Source organism: Ascidiella aspersa, chromosome 7 (genome assembly GCF_963924565.1).
Source record: "Ascidiella aspersa chromosome 7, kaAscAspe10.2, whole genome shotgun sequence".
Lineage (NCBI taxonomy): Eukaryota > Metazoa > Chordata > Ascidiacea > Phlebobranchia > Ascidiidae > Ascidiella > Ascidiella aspersa.
This window is the reverse complement of record NC_139453.1, coordinates 8,785,422-8,801,151: the sequence shown is the minus strand read 5'-3', so window position 1 is coordinate 8,801,151 and position 15,730 is coordinate 8,785,422. Positions and strand designations below refer to the sequence as shown.

General features: G+C 34.9%; 1 protein-coding gene across 1 annotated transcript in view; it reads left to right on the top strand.

The window, feature by feature from the left end:
* The first annotated feature begins 2,412 nt into the window (after window positions 1-2,412).
* Window positions 2,413-15,730, top strand: part of LOC146137584 (uncharacterized) — a 50,389-nt gene continuing 37,071 nt past the window's right edge. Inside the window, exons 1-11 of the mRNA XM_083394389.1 lie at window positions 2,413-2,629; window positions 4,262-4,366; window positions 4,689-4,894; window positions 5,478-5,662; window positions 6,609-6,791; window positions 7,735-7,920; window positions 9,654-9,927; window positions 11,207-11,311; window positions 11,530-11,624; window positions 12,581-12,621; window positions 14,412-14,558. Coding sequence (XP_083250515.1) covers window positions 2,413-2,629; window positions 4,262-4,366; window positions 4,689-4,894; window positions 5,478-5,662; window positions 6,609-6,791; window positions 7,735-7,920; window positions 9,654-9,927; window positions 11,207-11,311; window positions 11,530-11,624; window positions 12,581-12,621; window positions 14,412-14,558 — 1,744 coding nt within the window. The remainder of the gene's footprint in view (window positions 2,630-4,261; window positions 4,367-4,688; window positions 4,895-5,477; window positions 5,663-6,608; window positions 6,792-7,734; window positions 7,921-9,653; window positions 9,928-11,206; window positions 11,312-11,529; window positions 11,625-12,580; window positions 12,622-14,411; window positions 14,559-15,730) is intronic.

Sequence of the window (15,730 nt, the reverse complement as noted above, 5' to 3'; positions counted from 1 at the left end):
ATCGCAAACCACGCCGCCGAGGACTCGACCGTCAAAAAGTACACCGAAAGTGCCAGGAACTCTAAGCAACACGGAAACCGACAATCTACGCCCAGGCCTGGTTCTTGCGTTACTAAACAATTTGTTCCAGTACCACCATCCCAGTCCAGCCACCAACAAAAACCTTACTGTCACCCTCTAGTGGACGCAGACAGCGACGTGTTTGTTCCGCTAGCGGGCACTCGTGTGTACAGGTCGTCCAGCTCTGAGGCGGTCGCCGCTGATAACCAACAAGCGACTGAACCACAGCACAGTGACCAGGGCGACATGTGCATGCTGCCGAAGAGCAAGTCGCCGCCCAAGTACAGCCACCAGGAGATGCGCGACTTTATCGCGCGCATGCGCAGAGCCCAGCAGCACGTTGCCCAACGCTACGGCAGGTCGACGAGAGGGAATTCCCCCCGCAACAACAATACGCGCTCGTACCGCGAGAGAATGCGTCGTGTGGACCCGAACAACGAGTTTGGTTCGCACATGATATCGCCGAGACCGCGATCCAATGAAAAGAGAAAGGTTTATCGGTCGGCGTCCAGTTCTGCTTCGAAATTATTTCATTGACGCGTTTCGTTTTCGTGTTGTTAGTGTATTAGTTTTCTTTTGCAATGTTTGTAATCGTTTAATCATAATTGCACTACCTCGTATACCGCTGTTTCGTATGTGATTTTGTTTTCGTGTTTTTTTAATAGAATTTTTCAATCAACAACTTGGGGTGGTGATTTCTATGCATTAGTTGTAAAATCTTTGGCTTAAATATATATAACTAATTTCTCCATTTGATGCCAATAAACACTGCCTTTAGAAAAAAATAATTAGGCAAGAGCACAATATAGTTAAATAAATGTTTCTTTAATTAATGAAATACAGTTTTTATATGCAATCCTATATTTATTTTAATTACCGAAGCTAACAAGTTAGAAAGTGTTTTGGATCTGTTAAAACAGTTTTAAATAATAAGTCAAGAATGACAGGAGCTCTATAACACCTATCACAAATAAGTTTTATCTTGCCGTTACTTTTCGCGAAACGCGTAAAGTTCCATTTGTTTTCGCTTAATTTTCTGAAGTTAATAGGCTATACAACGACGTCTTACATATTAAACAGTTGAAATTATTTGTTAGGCGACTAAAATGCAGTGTTAATTTTGAAATGCGTAACTCAGAACTGTGCTCCTCAACGCTTTTTCTGATGTTTAAATTCCAACACCTATTAAAAAAATGACCACTATTTAAGTCAGGAGACGAGGTTGCAGCTGTCGAAGCCACTATGGCATTTCATAAAGTAAAGCCCCATAATAATATATCTAACGACTGCACCTCGTTAACTTATCGGCAAAAAAATGTCCTCTTTTTGGGTGCTGAAAATATGGTAGCCCTAGTGTTGTAAACAAATCATTTTGAAATGACTTAAGCCCTTGTCAAGTTATTTGTAAAATAATTTAAGTCTAGGTCCAGTATTTTCAAAAAGTAACACGTCAAGTCCCAGTCCAAGTCATCAGTTGCCCAAGTCAAGCCCCAAGTCATTATTATTGCAAGTCAACTTCAAATCAGTGATATAAAAGTAAAACGTGAAACTAACCGATCTATTGTCTTAAGTGTAAGTTTTCATTTTTTTAAACCTTAAAAAGTTTAGTTAAGAGAATTGGCAATCAAAGCTTTACGGGAGGGGTTCTTAAACTTTTTTTTACCGCGGACCCCTAAAAATGTGTTTTGCTTCGCATGGACCAGTGTCAAGAAAATATTTTTAGAGATGACGTCGTAAATTGACGTCACAATACTGATAGACTTCATAAATCTACTGTTTCTTGTCAAAAAATGTGAAACAAAATGGAGTCCAAATACATTCATTGCAAAACAGTTTTATTTTTTACGGTGATTACTTCTTAAATATACACTAATAGTTCAATAATCCGTCATGAACCCCCTGAAACAAGCTCACGTACCCCAAACGTGTACATGGACCCCCGTTTAACAACCTCTGCTTTACGGGTAGGCCTATGCTTACGGTTAGTATTTGGGTCGGCTCAAAAAACTTTGAGACCACACTGGCGAAGGTAATTACAAAAGCAACTCTGATAATAATTGACTTTTTAAACTACTGTTTTATAAAGTACTAGTTGAAAATTTTTAGACACTATTAACGTAAAGTTTGACAAGTATGTATTTCTGTCGCGAGTCGCGATAACTATTTGTTTTGACAGCTACAGTTAGTGATACAACAGCTACATTTAATGCGAAGCGGGGCAAGCACATATGAATTCAATGTAACTTTAAATGAACTTGCAGTGGTTTAAAGTGCCGAATCCAATAAATATGAAGCTAAATAACAATCAATAAGGCTTTTCGAACTTCCAAGCACATTTGAGGGATAACAAGTATGCTATTGCAATTCGACGTCCTAGTTTCAAGCAACATTCGTCGCAAAAAACCTTGGCCCAATTTAAAATGGATTGGCAAGCAAAAAGAGAGCGTGTGTTTGTTGGACAAAAAACGAGCATCTGTGCTGTATCTTCCATCGGGCAGAACCAAACGTGTTCTACCATTTCTTAAACCATATCTTAAAGAATTGGTATATATTGGAACAAGTCAGTCTGGTAAGTATACTTTGGTTCCAGTCTGCATTCTGTGGCAGTTACACACTCCATATTTTTCTTAATTCGTGTGCATACCTGAATTGGTATATTCTGAACTTCAACTTAGAAAAAAGGTAAATTGTTATAAGATTGCCAACCTAAGTAGTGCAAAAAACATAAAGGCACACCTCACAAATGACTTGGACAACTAGATTTATTTTAGCGTTTTAAAATTAGATTAGAATTAAAATTAGAGCATTTTAGTTTTTCCAAATTAGATTAGAATTAGAATTAGATCGTTTTGAGTTTTTTTCAAATTAGATTAAATTAGAATTACCGAATTCTTAAAAAATCAAATTTTAACTGGAATTTGAACTAGAATCACATTTAGTTTTTACAACCAATTCAATTTAATCACAATTTATTTTTATAAGAACATGAATGGTAAATATGTGTGTGCTAATTTGTATGCATTTTTATACTTTTTAGCCTGTAAAAAATACATACAAGTCGTTCCAACCAGAAAATTTTAATTGAAATTCTCTGTTTGAACTGAGAGAATAAAAATGTCGTTGGACAAAGTAGCATTTTTGGTAAAATCCAAATTAGATTAGAACTAGAATTAGAGCAAACAAACAATTCACAAATTAGATTAGAAGTAGAATTAGCCGCATTTTGCTCTAATTCAATGAATTAGAAAACTAGAATTATCTAGTTGTCCAAGTCTGCTCACAATTGGAAAAAGCTATTTGTCCAGCTCGTCTGTTTACCGAACTTCGAAATTCACACTACTGTAACTATTCTGAAAAATTACAATACAATTTATTGCTAAATATGTTTACAGTTGGGAAGATTTTGATGTCCAAAAAGTTTTTGAAGTACTGTAAACACATTTAGCAATAAATCGTATTGTAATTTTGCAGATCTAGTTACATTAGTGCGAGGTATGGATGGTTATGCAATAATATTAAATAATAAATGTAATAATACTTGACTCACCCAAACACTAATCATTACCCTTATCAAAATATTCTGCAGATGAAAACACTTTTAGTTGTAAACTTATTCTATAGCCATTAACCGAACTTTAAATTTCGAACTTCGGGGAACGACTCATTCTTTCATGTAGGGAAAATGTACCGTTTACCATATTTTAAAGTTTGGTAACAGGTTGCCAGGCCAGCCATGAAATGCAGAGTTGCTGTGGTTGTTTGCGATTGTTTAAACCGAACTGTTTCCTGATTGATATCAACATGAAAAGTAATGTGTGTTAACTTTTGGACAATAATTAGTGAACTAAAGTCAACTAAAATAGTCTGACCAGTTAAATGCTTAGCGTTTCTAAAAAAAACATAATTGTTTGGAAATATTTGTGATTATTTTTTCTCGATTTCTGTTTATCTGCTATGGAAAGTATCGGTATGGCAAGTACAACCCTTGAGTTTTTTTACAAACTAAATCTGCCTCCCATAATTTGCATATGCGCCCCAAATTTTATATTGTGTTACTCTAGCGGGGTGAACTTGTGGACCCAGGCTCCCCCTATTTTATTGGCTGTTTACCAGCGAGAACTTGTCAAGTTTTGACATATTTTCAAACTGGCCTTTCTTTAGGCTAATATTTACTATTTAACCATTTGTAATACTTTTTAAGGTGAGTTTATGGTTGGTCTTCTTGATTCTGGCAAGATAGTACTGTGGTGTAAGGATACCAATGTTACAACGGTTATACCACAATGTCCGGACTTCATTGCAAGTGGTAAGTGACCAACTAACATTTTTTAAATAAATTGTTTACTCAGTAGGTTTAAAAGAAGTAAGCGGCATTCCTATTTAAAGTATAAAGTGTTTATAGCAAATTATTTTACTTATAGACAGTCAGTTGTAAAGGATTATTTTGTGTAAAAAATCCTCCAATATTGTTAAAATAAAATCGTTTTGTTTTTTAAGTTATTAAACAATTTTCAATAGTTAAGAATTTTAATTCAATATGTAAAATTTCTACATTTGGACATCAAACAAAAGTCATTTTCTATTTAACAGTATTAATGCAATAAACTGTATATTGGTTATGTTTTAAGATTTAAAGAAGATCAACTGTTTTGTAAGCAACGATGGATCAAAGATTATTTTGGTGGTTAATAATCACAAAGTCGTTGTCTGGGAACAAGGCAATGGTCTTCCATTGGACAATGAAGGAAGGTGGTCTTCTGTCAGTTTGAATCTGGACCAAAAATCCCTGGCTTTTAAGGAGACTTCTGTTGCTGCCATTTTCTTTACAAACTTGGTAAACTAGTTGTCGTTGTTTAGATTGTATTTTCTGGAATCACAAGTTAACGTTTTAAGCCATGGAGATTAAATTGTAGTCACAAGTAAACTATTTTATTTTCTAAAAATTTAAGTTTTTTATACGTAGTAAGAATTTTAAAGCCCATACGGAAGTAGGTATCCTTTTGAACGTTTCAAACAACTCTTTATTCATTTCAACATAGTGAGAAGGCACTGATTCTAAGTATTGTTATTTAAAACTTCAAAATGCTACCTACTTCTTTATTGGCTTTGATGTTCTTACTACGTCTTACCACAATCTCTGACCAATATGCTTCTAAGTTTGTTATGTTTCTCTATTTAACAATACATATTTTTGTGTGCAGCATTCTGTTTACAATAAAGATATCTCCTGGTAAACACATTGATTTAAATAACCACGAGCATTACTTTTATTTGTTCAAACTTCTGAAAAATTGTTCTGAATACTAATTAGTCAAATATCAAAATATTGTAATTTTACTTTCATAAAATACAATAAGCCTCTTACCCTTTATTATTTGACTACTGTATGTAAAATACAACATTTAATTGTGTATCAGGCTCAAGGGGAATGTTGCATGTGTTCGTTTGTTTGCAACAACGGTGCTCAGATGATCGTTTCTAATCTGCTCCTGACATGGCAAGACGAGGTGCAACTTAACCAAAGTACGCCCAATTTTTCCTCATCGGCTTCCTACAACTCTTATGAGCTCAACGAGTTTAACCCAGTCTGCAAACCAGTCAGGTGACAAACTTTAAATTTGACTAAATGCTGTAAGAGGAAGTTCTGTCAGTTGCTTTTTCTATTGTTGTGATTAAACTTTTGGGCTGTAATTGGTGCTTTTGAAATCAAAAACAGATTTTAATAAATGCAGATTGAAAAAAAACTATAAACACATTTTTGCTGTTGCTAAAGTATTTTTTTGCAGTTACACACAGTGCAGGTTTGCCACAAAGTCATTGTCTGTTTAAAAGCCTTGTAACCACTTGTTTTCTCTAGATTAAAAGTACGGAAATGTTATCCATCATTGTCAGGAATAAATGTAAAACAACAATTCTTCGGGAGATAGCACTATACTGTTTAAATCAGGGCTGCCGAATCTGTGCGTCGCGCAAAAGTGTTTTAGTGGTGGCGAGTATAGGCCTACATTAACTGAACTTCAACAAATGCGCGCAGAAAAGCAGACAACTAAAAGCATTTTGTTAATGTAATGTCTTTGAATTAATTTACATATTTACAAGTTTTTCAAAAACCCTTAGTTGTTTTAAGTCTTTCAATAGTCTTCGAATTTATTTTTTGTCCAGCTTAACATATGCATTTTGAAAGTCACATGGAAAAACAATAATAATTGTGTTATTTAACTAAATTTATGCACGTAAAACAACTATCTTGCTCTCTGTTGGGTTTGTGTTATTTGTTAGTTGAGTTATTGCGCATAATCAGACCAGTTTACCAATTTTAATAGTTTAACGTTTTATTTTATTAATCAATGACTTGACTTGGAGTTGGCTTGCTCTAATACTAACTCGAATGGGATTTGACGTATTACTTTTTGAAAAAAAGAACAATTAAAAAATGTTTTTTTTTAATTGTGTTGACCTTTATGACCATGATATTTCTGTGGTGAGTATGTACTTAACTGTGTTAAAGTACCTATTTAACTATTGTTTTTTTTTCAATGTTTTCTCAGGTTACGGGGTGCATACCTGACCCGCATTTCTCACAACGCACAAATTTTGGCGATCGCAATTAACCAACGCCAGCCCTACCAGACACAAATGATGTTCCATCACCCGTACACCGCTACCTCGGTGGTCGCCAATCTTCAGGGGTTGGGCTCCAAGGGCGGCGACGTTCTTGCGCAGTTTGCAAAGTAAGTATACTTCCTTTGTAACGGCAAAATAGTCCAGTGAAGCTAGCAATTCGGGTCACACATAATAAAAGAACTTACAACACACATATATATATATATATTGTATATATGTCGCCAGCAAAGGTACCGTCGTCAGTAATCTTAATTTCAAATAAATCACATTCATTTGTTGGCGAAATATATTATATATATTAATATATTTTAATATAGTATCTGACCTGATTTGCTAGCTTTGCTAGATTATCCTGCTGTTACTGATCAGGAATTAAGGTCGACATTTATCTTGCAAGGGTCAAGGTGATTTTCCATCCAATATCACTAATCAGTGCAACATTACTAACTTTGTATTCAGGATTTTTCATCAGTGTTCGTTTTCAGTGATAATAAGGCCACATGGCGAAAATGTTTACGACATTTTAATCAAAAAATAAAAATAGCACGCGTTTCATTTAAGCCAACCTTTTCCCGCGATAATTAAAACACTAAGCAAAGACACGAATATTAAGCTACGTGAGGCATTTTTCTTGTGCGATTTTGTTACAGACGCTTTGTGGATACTTACGCTCGTTATGCTTGCTGTAAGCCATAATGATGTATAAAGTTTTAAAATGCTTTTTGATTAATCTGGATTTGTAGCTGTTTTCATTCTGTGTTCCTATGCTTAAAGTGTATCTGGAAGTATGAGCAAACTGTGGAATAATGTATTTATAAATGTAAAGTAATTTAAAAAAGGTAATTTAATGCCGAAATGCAGTTAAGGTTCACAACCTGTGCAATTTTATTGTCGAATTTTAATCATATTTTGAAAAAAATGCCAAGTTGCAATTTCAAAGCCTGTTTTCACAACGGAAAATTCCCTATTGCGCAAAAACCTTTTCAAGAATTCAACGCAAATTTTAAAATCCACACACCTTTATAAATGACACACGTCTCTGCTAAACAGAACTTACTGGGTGGTGGACATGACCTGGAGCTACGACGACCTCTTCCTGGCCTGTATAACTGGTCGAGGATCCTTGTTCCTGCTCAGTCGAATGGGAGAACCCCTAATGATCGCCACACACAAGCAAGGAATCGAGTTCGGGCCATCCATCTTTATTCCGCTTTTGCCACTGATCGAGCATCCCGGGTAATTCGAGTAATATAGAGTGAAACTACTGTGGTTTATTTCTGTTACGACTCACGAGTCTATCTACGAGCGTGTTTAGACTAGAGATAGACCGATATATCGGTTTACCGATAATATCGACCACGATTTGGCTTCTACCGATATATCGGTAAGTGTAGGCCGATATTTTAGTATGAAAATAAGACAAACAACTTACCCATTTTTTAATAAAAAATTGGGTTTCAGCATCACGCCAAGTTAAAATGCAAAATAATAGTTTAATAATATAAAGGTATATAAACTAAAACCTTATTTGAATTTTATTTTTAATTAACTCAAATTTTGAACATTTCTTAGGTATATGTAAAAAAACGGTATCGGGAATCGGTTGAAAAATTTGTAAAAAATCGGGTATCGGTTAAAAAATGTGATATCGGTCGATCTCCATTTTAGACAGTATCATACATGGTGACTGTTTAACCAAACTCATATTAATTTTTTTGGATACCGTCAAAGCTTTGGAGTCGGACTCGGGACTCGACTAAATCGGTTTATTTTTTTGGGGACGGACTCGGGACTCGAGAAAGACTACCCGAGTCCCGAATTTGCCGTGCGCATGCGCAGTACCAAATTTTATTTTTCCCAATTTTAAACCATAGTAAAACTTGGTTGTTTTTAACCGACTCGCCAGCCTTGGACAGTGTCATACATGTATTGTTATTTTGAACAAAAATTATTTCAATTTGGTAGGTTATCGTACAAGTAAGACTGGCAAAATAAGTTGCGCATGGCGTTAAGGTAGATGGTTATTATAAAACTACTGTTTACCCATTGTTGAGTGGATCTTTTTCATTCGTTTTCACTAATGATCTGCATAAATGACTTTTTTCAAAGTTTATTTTTCCAACTTACTATAACCGTCACCAAAATACCGATTTTACGGGTTTTCACAACAGTAACTTGTCATGATACAAACTGCACTCGAAGAGCAAACCACTTCGCGTAGAATTCTAGGACGTTGAAATATATATGACTTGTCTTCCATACGACTGAACGACAAACTTCAACAAATTATCAATTTAGCAGAAACTTAACGGCGACCTGGACCAATTGCGGTCCGCGGCTAATTTTTTTTTTTTTTTTTTTTTTTTTTTAAAACTTTTTTTAAATAGGCCGTATACGTTTTGTTTACCTTTAATTTAAAATATTCTATTGAATAAATTGCACTTACTCAAATCTAAACGTGCAATTTGCCAATTCACGATTCCTCAAAAGTTTAAAAAGATAAACGCCAAATATATTTAAAAAAATATTTAGAATTAAAACAATATTAGAAAAAAAATTGTCAAAGTTTTTCCATCGGAAACTAATCCAGCGTAACACCAATATTATCATTTACGCGCTTCTAATTGAAAAAAATTTAACGCCGACCTGGAAATAGTCCGCGGCTAATTTTATGGGTGAAATTCACAATTGCTCAAAACTTAAAAAAAAAAACTTGCAAAAAACATTTAAAATGAAAACAATATTAGGAAAAATGAAAACAAATATTAAGTATTTTCCCATGCCAAACAAATCCAGCGCAACTCAAACATTTGCGATTTACGCGCATCTAATTCTCAAAAAACATAGAAAAACAGGAAAGAGAACAAGGGTCCGAAAAAAATTAGTTTAAAAAAATCTGTCAAAACTGTACAAGTATTTTCCAATCCCGAACAAATATTTTTACGCTCATCTAATTCTCACAAAAACAGGAAAGAAAACAAGGGTCTTCCTGCTGCTCCGAACGAGCGTCCCGGGAGTCCTACCACCTCCCTCGTGTCCTCGGTCCTCTCGGAGGATCGCTCCTGGAAGCAGCGCTTCTCCGTCACCGCGCATCCCCGTCTTCCCATCCTCCTCTGCAGCAACGGATACATGGTGACCGCGCTCCAGATCTCCGAATTTATCCGGCCGCGAGATGTCGCCACGCTTTCGCTAGTGGAGTGCAGTCGACGACTGAGAAACATAATCGGGACGTTTAAGCTGGACGTAAGTGGCTTTGCGTGCTAGAAACTAAAAGATACCTTTAATAAAAAAAAAGAATTCCTTTATTGTTAAAAAAAGATTTGTTTATTATTATGAATAAAGTTATCCTTTACCCTTATCGCAATAATAGAATTATTCTGTTGGACTATAATTAGAACGTTTGGGTTAGATGTGTGGGGCTTTGCGTTAAAGATTTGTTCGAAGATCATTACTTTTAAGTGGAAAAATGTACTTTTATCAGTTATCACTTAACTGTAACGAAAATAACCCGTTGGACAATAATTATCGGGACGTTTAAGCTGGACCTAAGTGGTTTCGAATGCTAGTTTTGACTATTATTACGTTTGGCGAAAAAATGTAGTTTTATCAGTTGTCGCTTAACTGTAACGAAAATAACCCCTCGAATTCGGACGATAATTAATTATTGGGACGTTTAAGCTGGACGTGAGTGGCTTGCATCGTAGATTCGTTCAAATATCGTTATTTTATTATTAGACAAAAATTATCGCGATCCGATCCGTTACCAATGACGTCATCCGTTACCAATGACGTCATACTCAAAGAAACAACATAGATTAGATTAAAGCGTTCAAAAACAATTTTCTCAGGTTATTAGACCGAAATTCGCTTTAGCGTGAAAATCTTTAGCAACCCACATTTGTTAACCTACTATTTTTCGATAAATTTACCTTTCAAGGTAAAGGTTGCTATATAAAGTGGCAAATCATGGCAAAAACGTTTACTAATTTAGCACCGGATTGGCATTGGTACTTTCCTTATTTTGGACTGGTACTGATACAACCACTTGGTACACTCTGATCCGATATTTTTGGACAAACCTTGTACCCAGTGTTGTGATGACTTAAGTGCACTTAAGTCGACTTGACCTAAGTCTTTTGGATAACTTGACTTAAGTCTGGACAAATGACTTGTGTTTGAATAAAGTTTTTTTCTTAGGCGTTTTTATAAAAAAAAAATGGGTATTTATCTTAAAGAATGCACATAAATAAAATTGCTTATAACATGTTGCGTTTTGTGTTATTTTTTAGTTAGTTGTTTCTCATATTTGGACAAGTTTACCAATTTTAATAATTTAAAGTTGAATTGTGACAGGAACTTGACTTGCTATTCATTTAAAAAAGCTTAACTTGCACCTAAAGTTTTTTTTTAAATTGATAAACTTGGATTCAATTGTGGTTTACAAATGACTTGAATAGCACTTAAGTTATTTCAAAATGACTTGTTTACAACACTGCTAGTTACACGAGCGTATCTTTTTCAGTGCAATTCTATTTCCACGCCCCGCTACGAACTCCCAAACACCTTGTTCGAACAACCCAAGTTTAAAGAGCACAGACTCACTCGCCTGTACAACAGCCTATTTAAGGTAAGTGCTTTTTATAGTAATCATGAGCAATGTCCGTACCAGGTGTATGCTTAATTCAGATTTTCCTGAGGCATTGAGAAGGGAATTATAATGTCTTCATTCGCAGAAAAAGATTTAACTAAGTTCTCTATCATTGATTCGCAACCCGAAAGTTTGTTTTTTATCATTCGGATTCAGTCAGATTCTGTTATTCGAAATAAAATTCCTATTATCCACAGAGAAAGAAGCGCGACAAAAAGGTCCTTACTGAAACTCAGAACATCCCGGAGGACAGTTTCACGAAAGACGAAGACGTCAAGAAACTGGAGTACAGGTGAAAATTGTGAAGGTTACTCGCTTTCTGCAAAGCGAAGTTCCTTACATAGTACACCGAAAGCCATTGCAGACTCACCGAATCTGTCGATCAATGATGCAAGCAGGGCAGGCTAGAAAAACAACTAGCCTGCAGTGAGGTTCGAACTTACGACCTCCGGCCATACCGGGACCGTCGCTCTACCAACTGAGTTACACAGGGTCAGAGAGGAGCGAGTTAACACACCTATGTGCGTGCATGTTTCATTCCTTACATTAAATTAATTACAGGTAAATTTGACGGTTCAGCAAAAAATCAGTAAAAAATTTAACATCTCCTTTTGCCTATAGAGCAAACTCATTAGTCACTTATAGGGTATAGATCACCCATAGTATTACACCTTACTATATGTTTTGTTAAATTATCTTTGGTTTCCATCGTACGAAATTCTATATCCGGCCCGAATGGTCATCCAGCTGCGATTAGTTGCACTAAAAGCTGAAACACTTTCAAATCTGAGAAATCTCTCGCAGACAATAAATTATGAAAAAAAAACGTATTGCTTTCGAAACAGACGACATTTCAACTGTTTACAAAAACAATTATAAAACGAAAAAAAAATTCTTAAAATTTTACAGAAATATATTTCACTGTATGAATTGAATAGGCATCATCGGTTTCTTAATTCGAATGCATGATGATGCCTATTCATACAGCGAGCAATATATTTCTGTAAATTTAGGAAATTATTTTATTTTTTATACCTGTTTTCATAAACAGTCCAAATATCATATTAATAGAAGAACTAAGACCCTTGCTAAGCCAATATCTTTCAAACATAGTTAAACTGAAGTGCTGTAAAAATACGAAACTTGCTCTGCGTTACATACTTCGGCGTTGTTCGCTCGAATTTATTACTTTGTGCTGGAAGTTTTTGTGATGTGCAAAATGTTGAAAAAATCTTTTAACCTTTGTAGGTTTGAAGAAGAAGAAATGGACGGAAATGCTGTAACTTCTGGTATGCACTTTTCTGACACTTTTGGTAGAAACATTTTTTTGCTTAACTAAAAATCAACCGAAAGTTTAACCTGACACTAACCAACAGAGAGTTTCGGCAATACGTAAATCGAATTAGTTTACTTTTCATTAGGAGTCTAAAAGCAATTAAAATCTTAACGGGTTAGTGAATTATATACAATAACGGCCGAGATCTTTCCTTTCGTCAAACCAGTTTTATCCAGAATTTATCATTTTGCATTTTACAAACAACTGTAGGTTATCAGCATCAGACTTGGACAACTAGATTTATTCAAGCTTTTCAAAATTAGATTAAAATTGAAATTTATAGAGCATTTAAGTTTTTTTCCAAATTAGTTTAGAATCAGAATTAGGTCATATAGTTCTCTCAAATTAGATTATAAATAAAATAACTGGACTCTTAAAAAAACAGAATATAAACTAGAATTGCATTTAATTGTTTACAATTGATTTTTTTTAAACATTTGTTTTTTTTTTCGCAATTTATTTTACCAAGAATGTGAATTGAAAATATTCTTGTGCAAATTTTTATACGTCTTAGCATAGCGTATGATTTTCAGACTGTCAAAAGACACCTATAAGTTGTTCGCCCAAAGAATATTAATTCAAATTATTTGTGGCGACTGTAGGATTAAAAATGCCGTTGGACAGAGTAGCATTTTTGGTAAAATCGTAATAAGATTACAAGTAGGATCAAAGCACACAAGTAATTCACAAAATTTATTAGAATTAGAATTTGTCACTCTGAATCATTGAATAAGGAAACTAGAATTATATAGTTGTCCAAGTCTGGTTAGTAGGGCGATTATTTTTGACTTGTCAAAAAAAGTCAAAATTTTGTCAAAAATTTTTCAAGTCAAAATCGAATAAAAATGCACGTAAATCGTTTACAAAATTAAAACAAAACTATAGTCAGCTTTTTGAAATTTGTCGTTCAGTTGTTTTGAAATTTATCTTTTAATTTTATCAACAAAAAAATTGTTTTGATTTATGTTCGAAGTCATTTTAACCGTATTATCTTTATTAGAGCAATATACGGTATAAAAAAAACGCGTGATTAACGACGCTTAGGTTATTTAAATCGATGTCTTTCTAACAGGTCAAAATTTTGTCAAAATAAATTATTTTAAGGTCAAAATTTGTCAAAATTTCCTATTTTTTAGGTGAAAAAATAATAGCCTTACTGATTAGCATTGTTGATGCTATCTTAACCAGACCCGTTTACCAACTTTGCTATAAATGCATATTTACATCGTGTTAGTTCGATGTAAAATGGTAAACTAAACGTAGGGGTGTCCGATAGCTGACATTTTGTTCCGCTACCCGATATTTTATTTTAACAACAAGTATCGCGATACGATTCGATACCAAATTACGTCATTACCATGCTCAAACAAGCAAAACAGATGAAATTGAAAGGGTTAAAGCGATGTTTTTTTTCTAGGTTATTGGCCAAATTGTCCTATGCGTAAAGAAGCTTCATTACCTCCAGTTATAGTAATATTTTTAAAATAAATTTACCTTTCAAGAAATAAATTGCTGCACATGAAAAGGTCAAGAAATAAATTGCTGCGTATATGATCGCAAATCATGGCCTAAATTCCTATATCAAGTGGTATCGAATCGGTGCTGAAACCTCCCTAGTATCGGACGAGTACCGATACCACCGCTTGGCATCCGGTATCGGCCCCGATCCGATACTATCGGACACCCCTTTCCAAAATGTTTCGCCATATTTCCAATTAAGTAAATTACGCGCCTGTTTTTTAGATGAAGACACGGAAAACAAGGAGAATCCGCGCAAACCGTTCGGGGCCGTTCACGACGCCGATCATGGCAAGATAACCTTCGCCGACCTCAGTTTGACCTTGGACCCGACAGACCTGGATCAATCGGCTATCGAAGCCGTCGATGGAGGTATGCGTCGTCAAATATTAGAATGTGGAATTTTAGTAAACCTCTCTGGAGAATCTATTCGTGACGCGTACATATCCGTCACTCGAATAACACGATTGTTGATGCTTTGAAGCAGTGGTTCTCAACCGGGGGTCCGCGGAAACGGTTTCAGGGGGTCCGCAAAATATTCTAAATATACCTTTAGTAAAATAATTAACGCTGGGAAACATGCTTAATCACAATTTTGGTAAGTGATAAAATCACACTGTAAAATGTTGTAAATCGCATTGTGACGTAACAAATCGCGTTGAGTGTGACGTAACACTTCCATTGTAATGTAACACAAATAGATTGTTAAATGAATGGCAGGATTATTACAGTTTCCATGTACTAGATTTGGAAAAGATGACATGCGTTTATCTATTCTAGCATTATCGAAAACACAACCACGCATTTAAAGAATGCCTTGGAGATGCAGCAGCAGAAATCACATTAAAATAAACGTGTTATAAAGTAATTTGGAGTTGTCTGTTAATTTATTCAACCTAAGGTACACTATAGGCCAGTGGTTCTCAAACATTTTTGTGCGCGACCCAAATCTGAGTTTTATGAACATCTCACGACCCAAGCCTCAAACATCAAAAAAGGTATTTTTCTGATATGCATGAAATAGAAAAAGACACAGACAACCAGATGTAGTACACAGTTCTATAAAACAATAATTGATTACAAACAAATGATTGATTTAATTTAGTGTGATTGGTGAAACTGAATTGTTTCCTTTTTAATATCAGTGTGGCTTGTTTGGTGACTAAAAGCTTACACCAGTCTTAGCAGCTACTGTAGCTGGCTGCCATCAAAACGTTCATAAAAGCACTTATGATGCAATAATCCAGGTTACAGATTTGAAGCCACGTGAAAAGCTTATGATGCCATAATTCAGTTATGATTGAATTGAAAATATTTGAAAAATGAAATAAAAAAGTTCGTTTGCGCAGGATTGAATCACCATAGAGCGACCCATTTTTTGACCCTGCGCGACCCATGTTTGGGCCTGTATCCCCTTTTCTAACTATTTTATGTATGATAACAGGCTAGAAACATGGAGACACAGAATTTTTTAGCTGCTTCAACCAAATAAACTGAAATTTTTTTCACAACTGTACACTTTACTATATTTTAAGCTGTCTCGC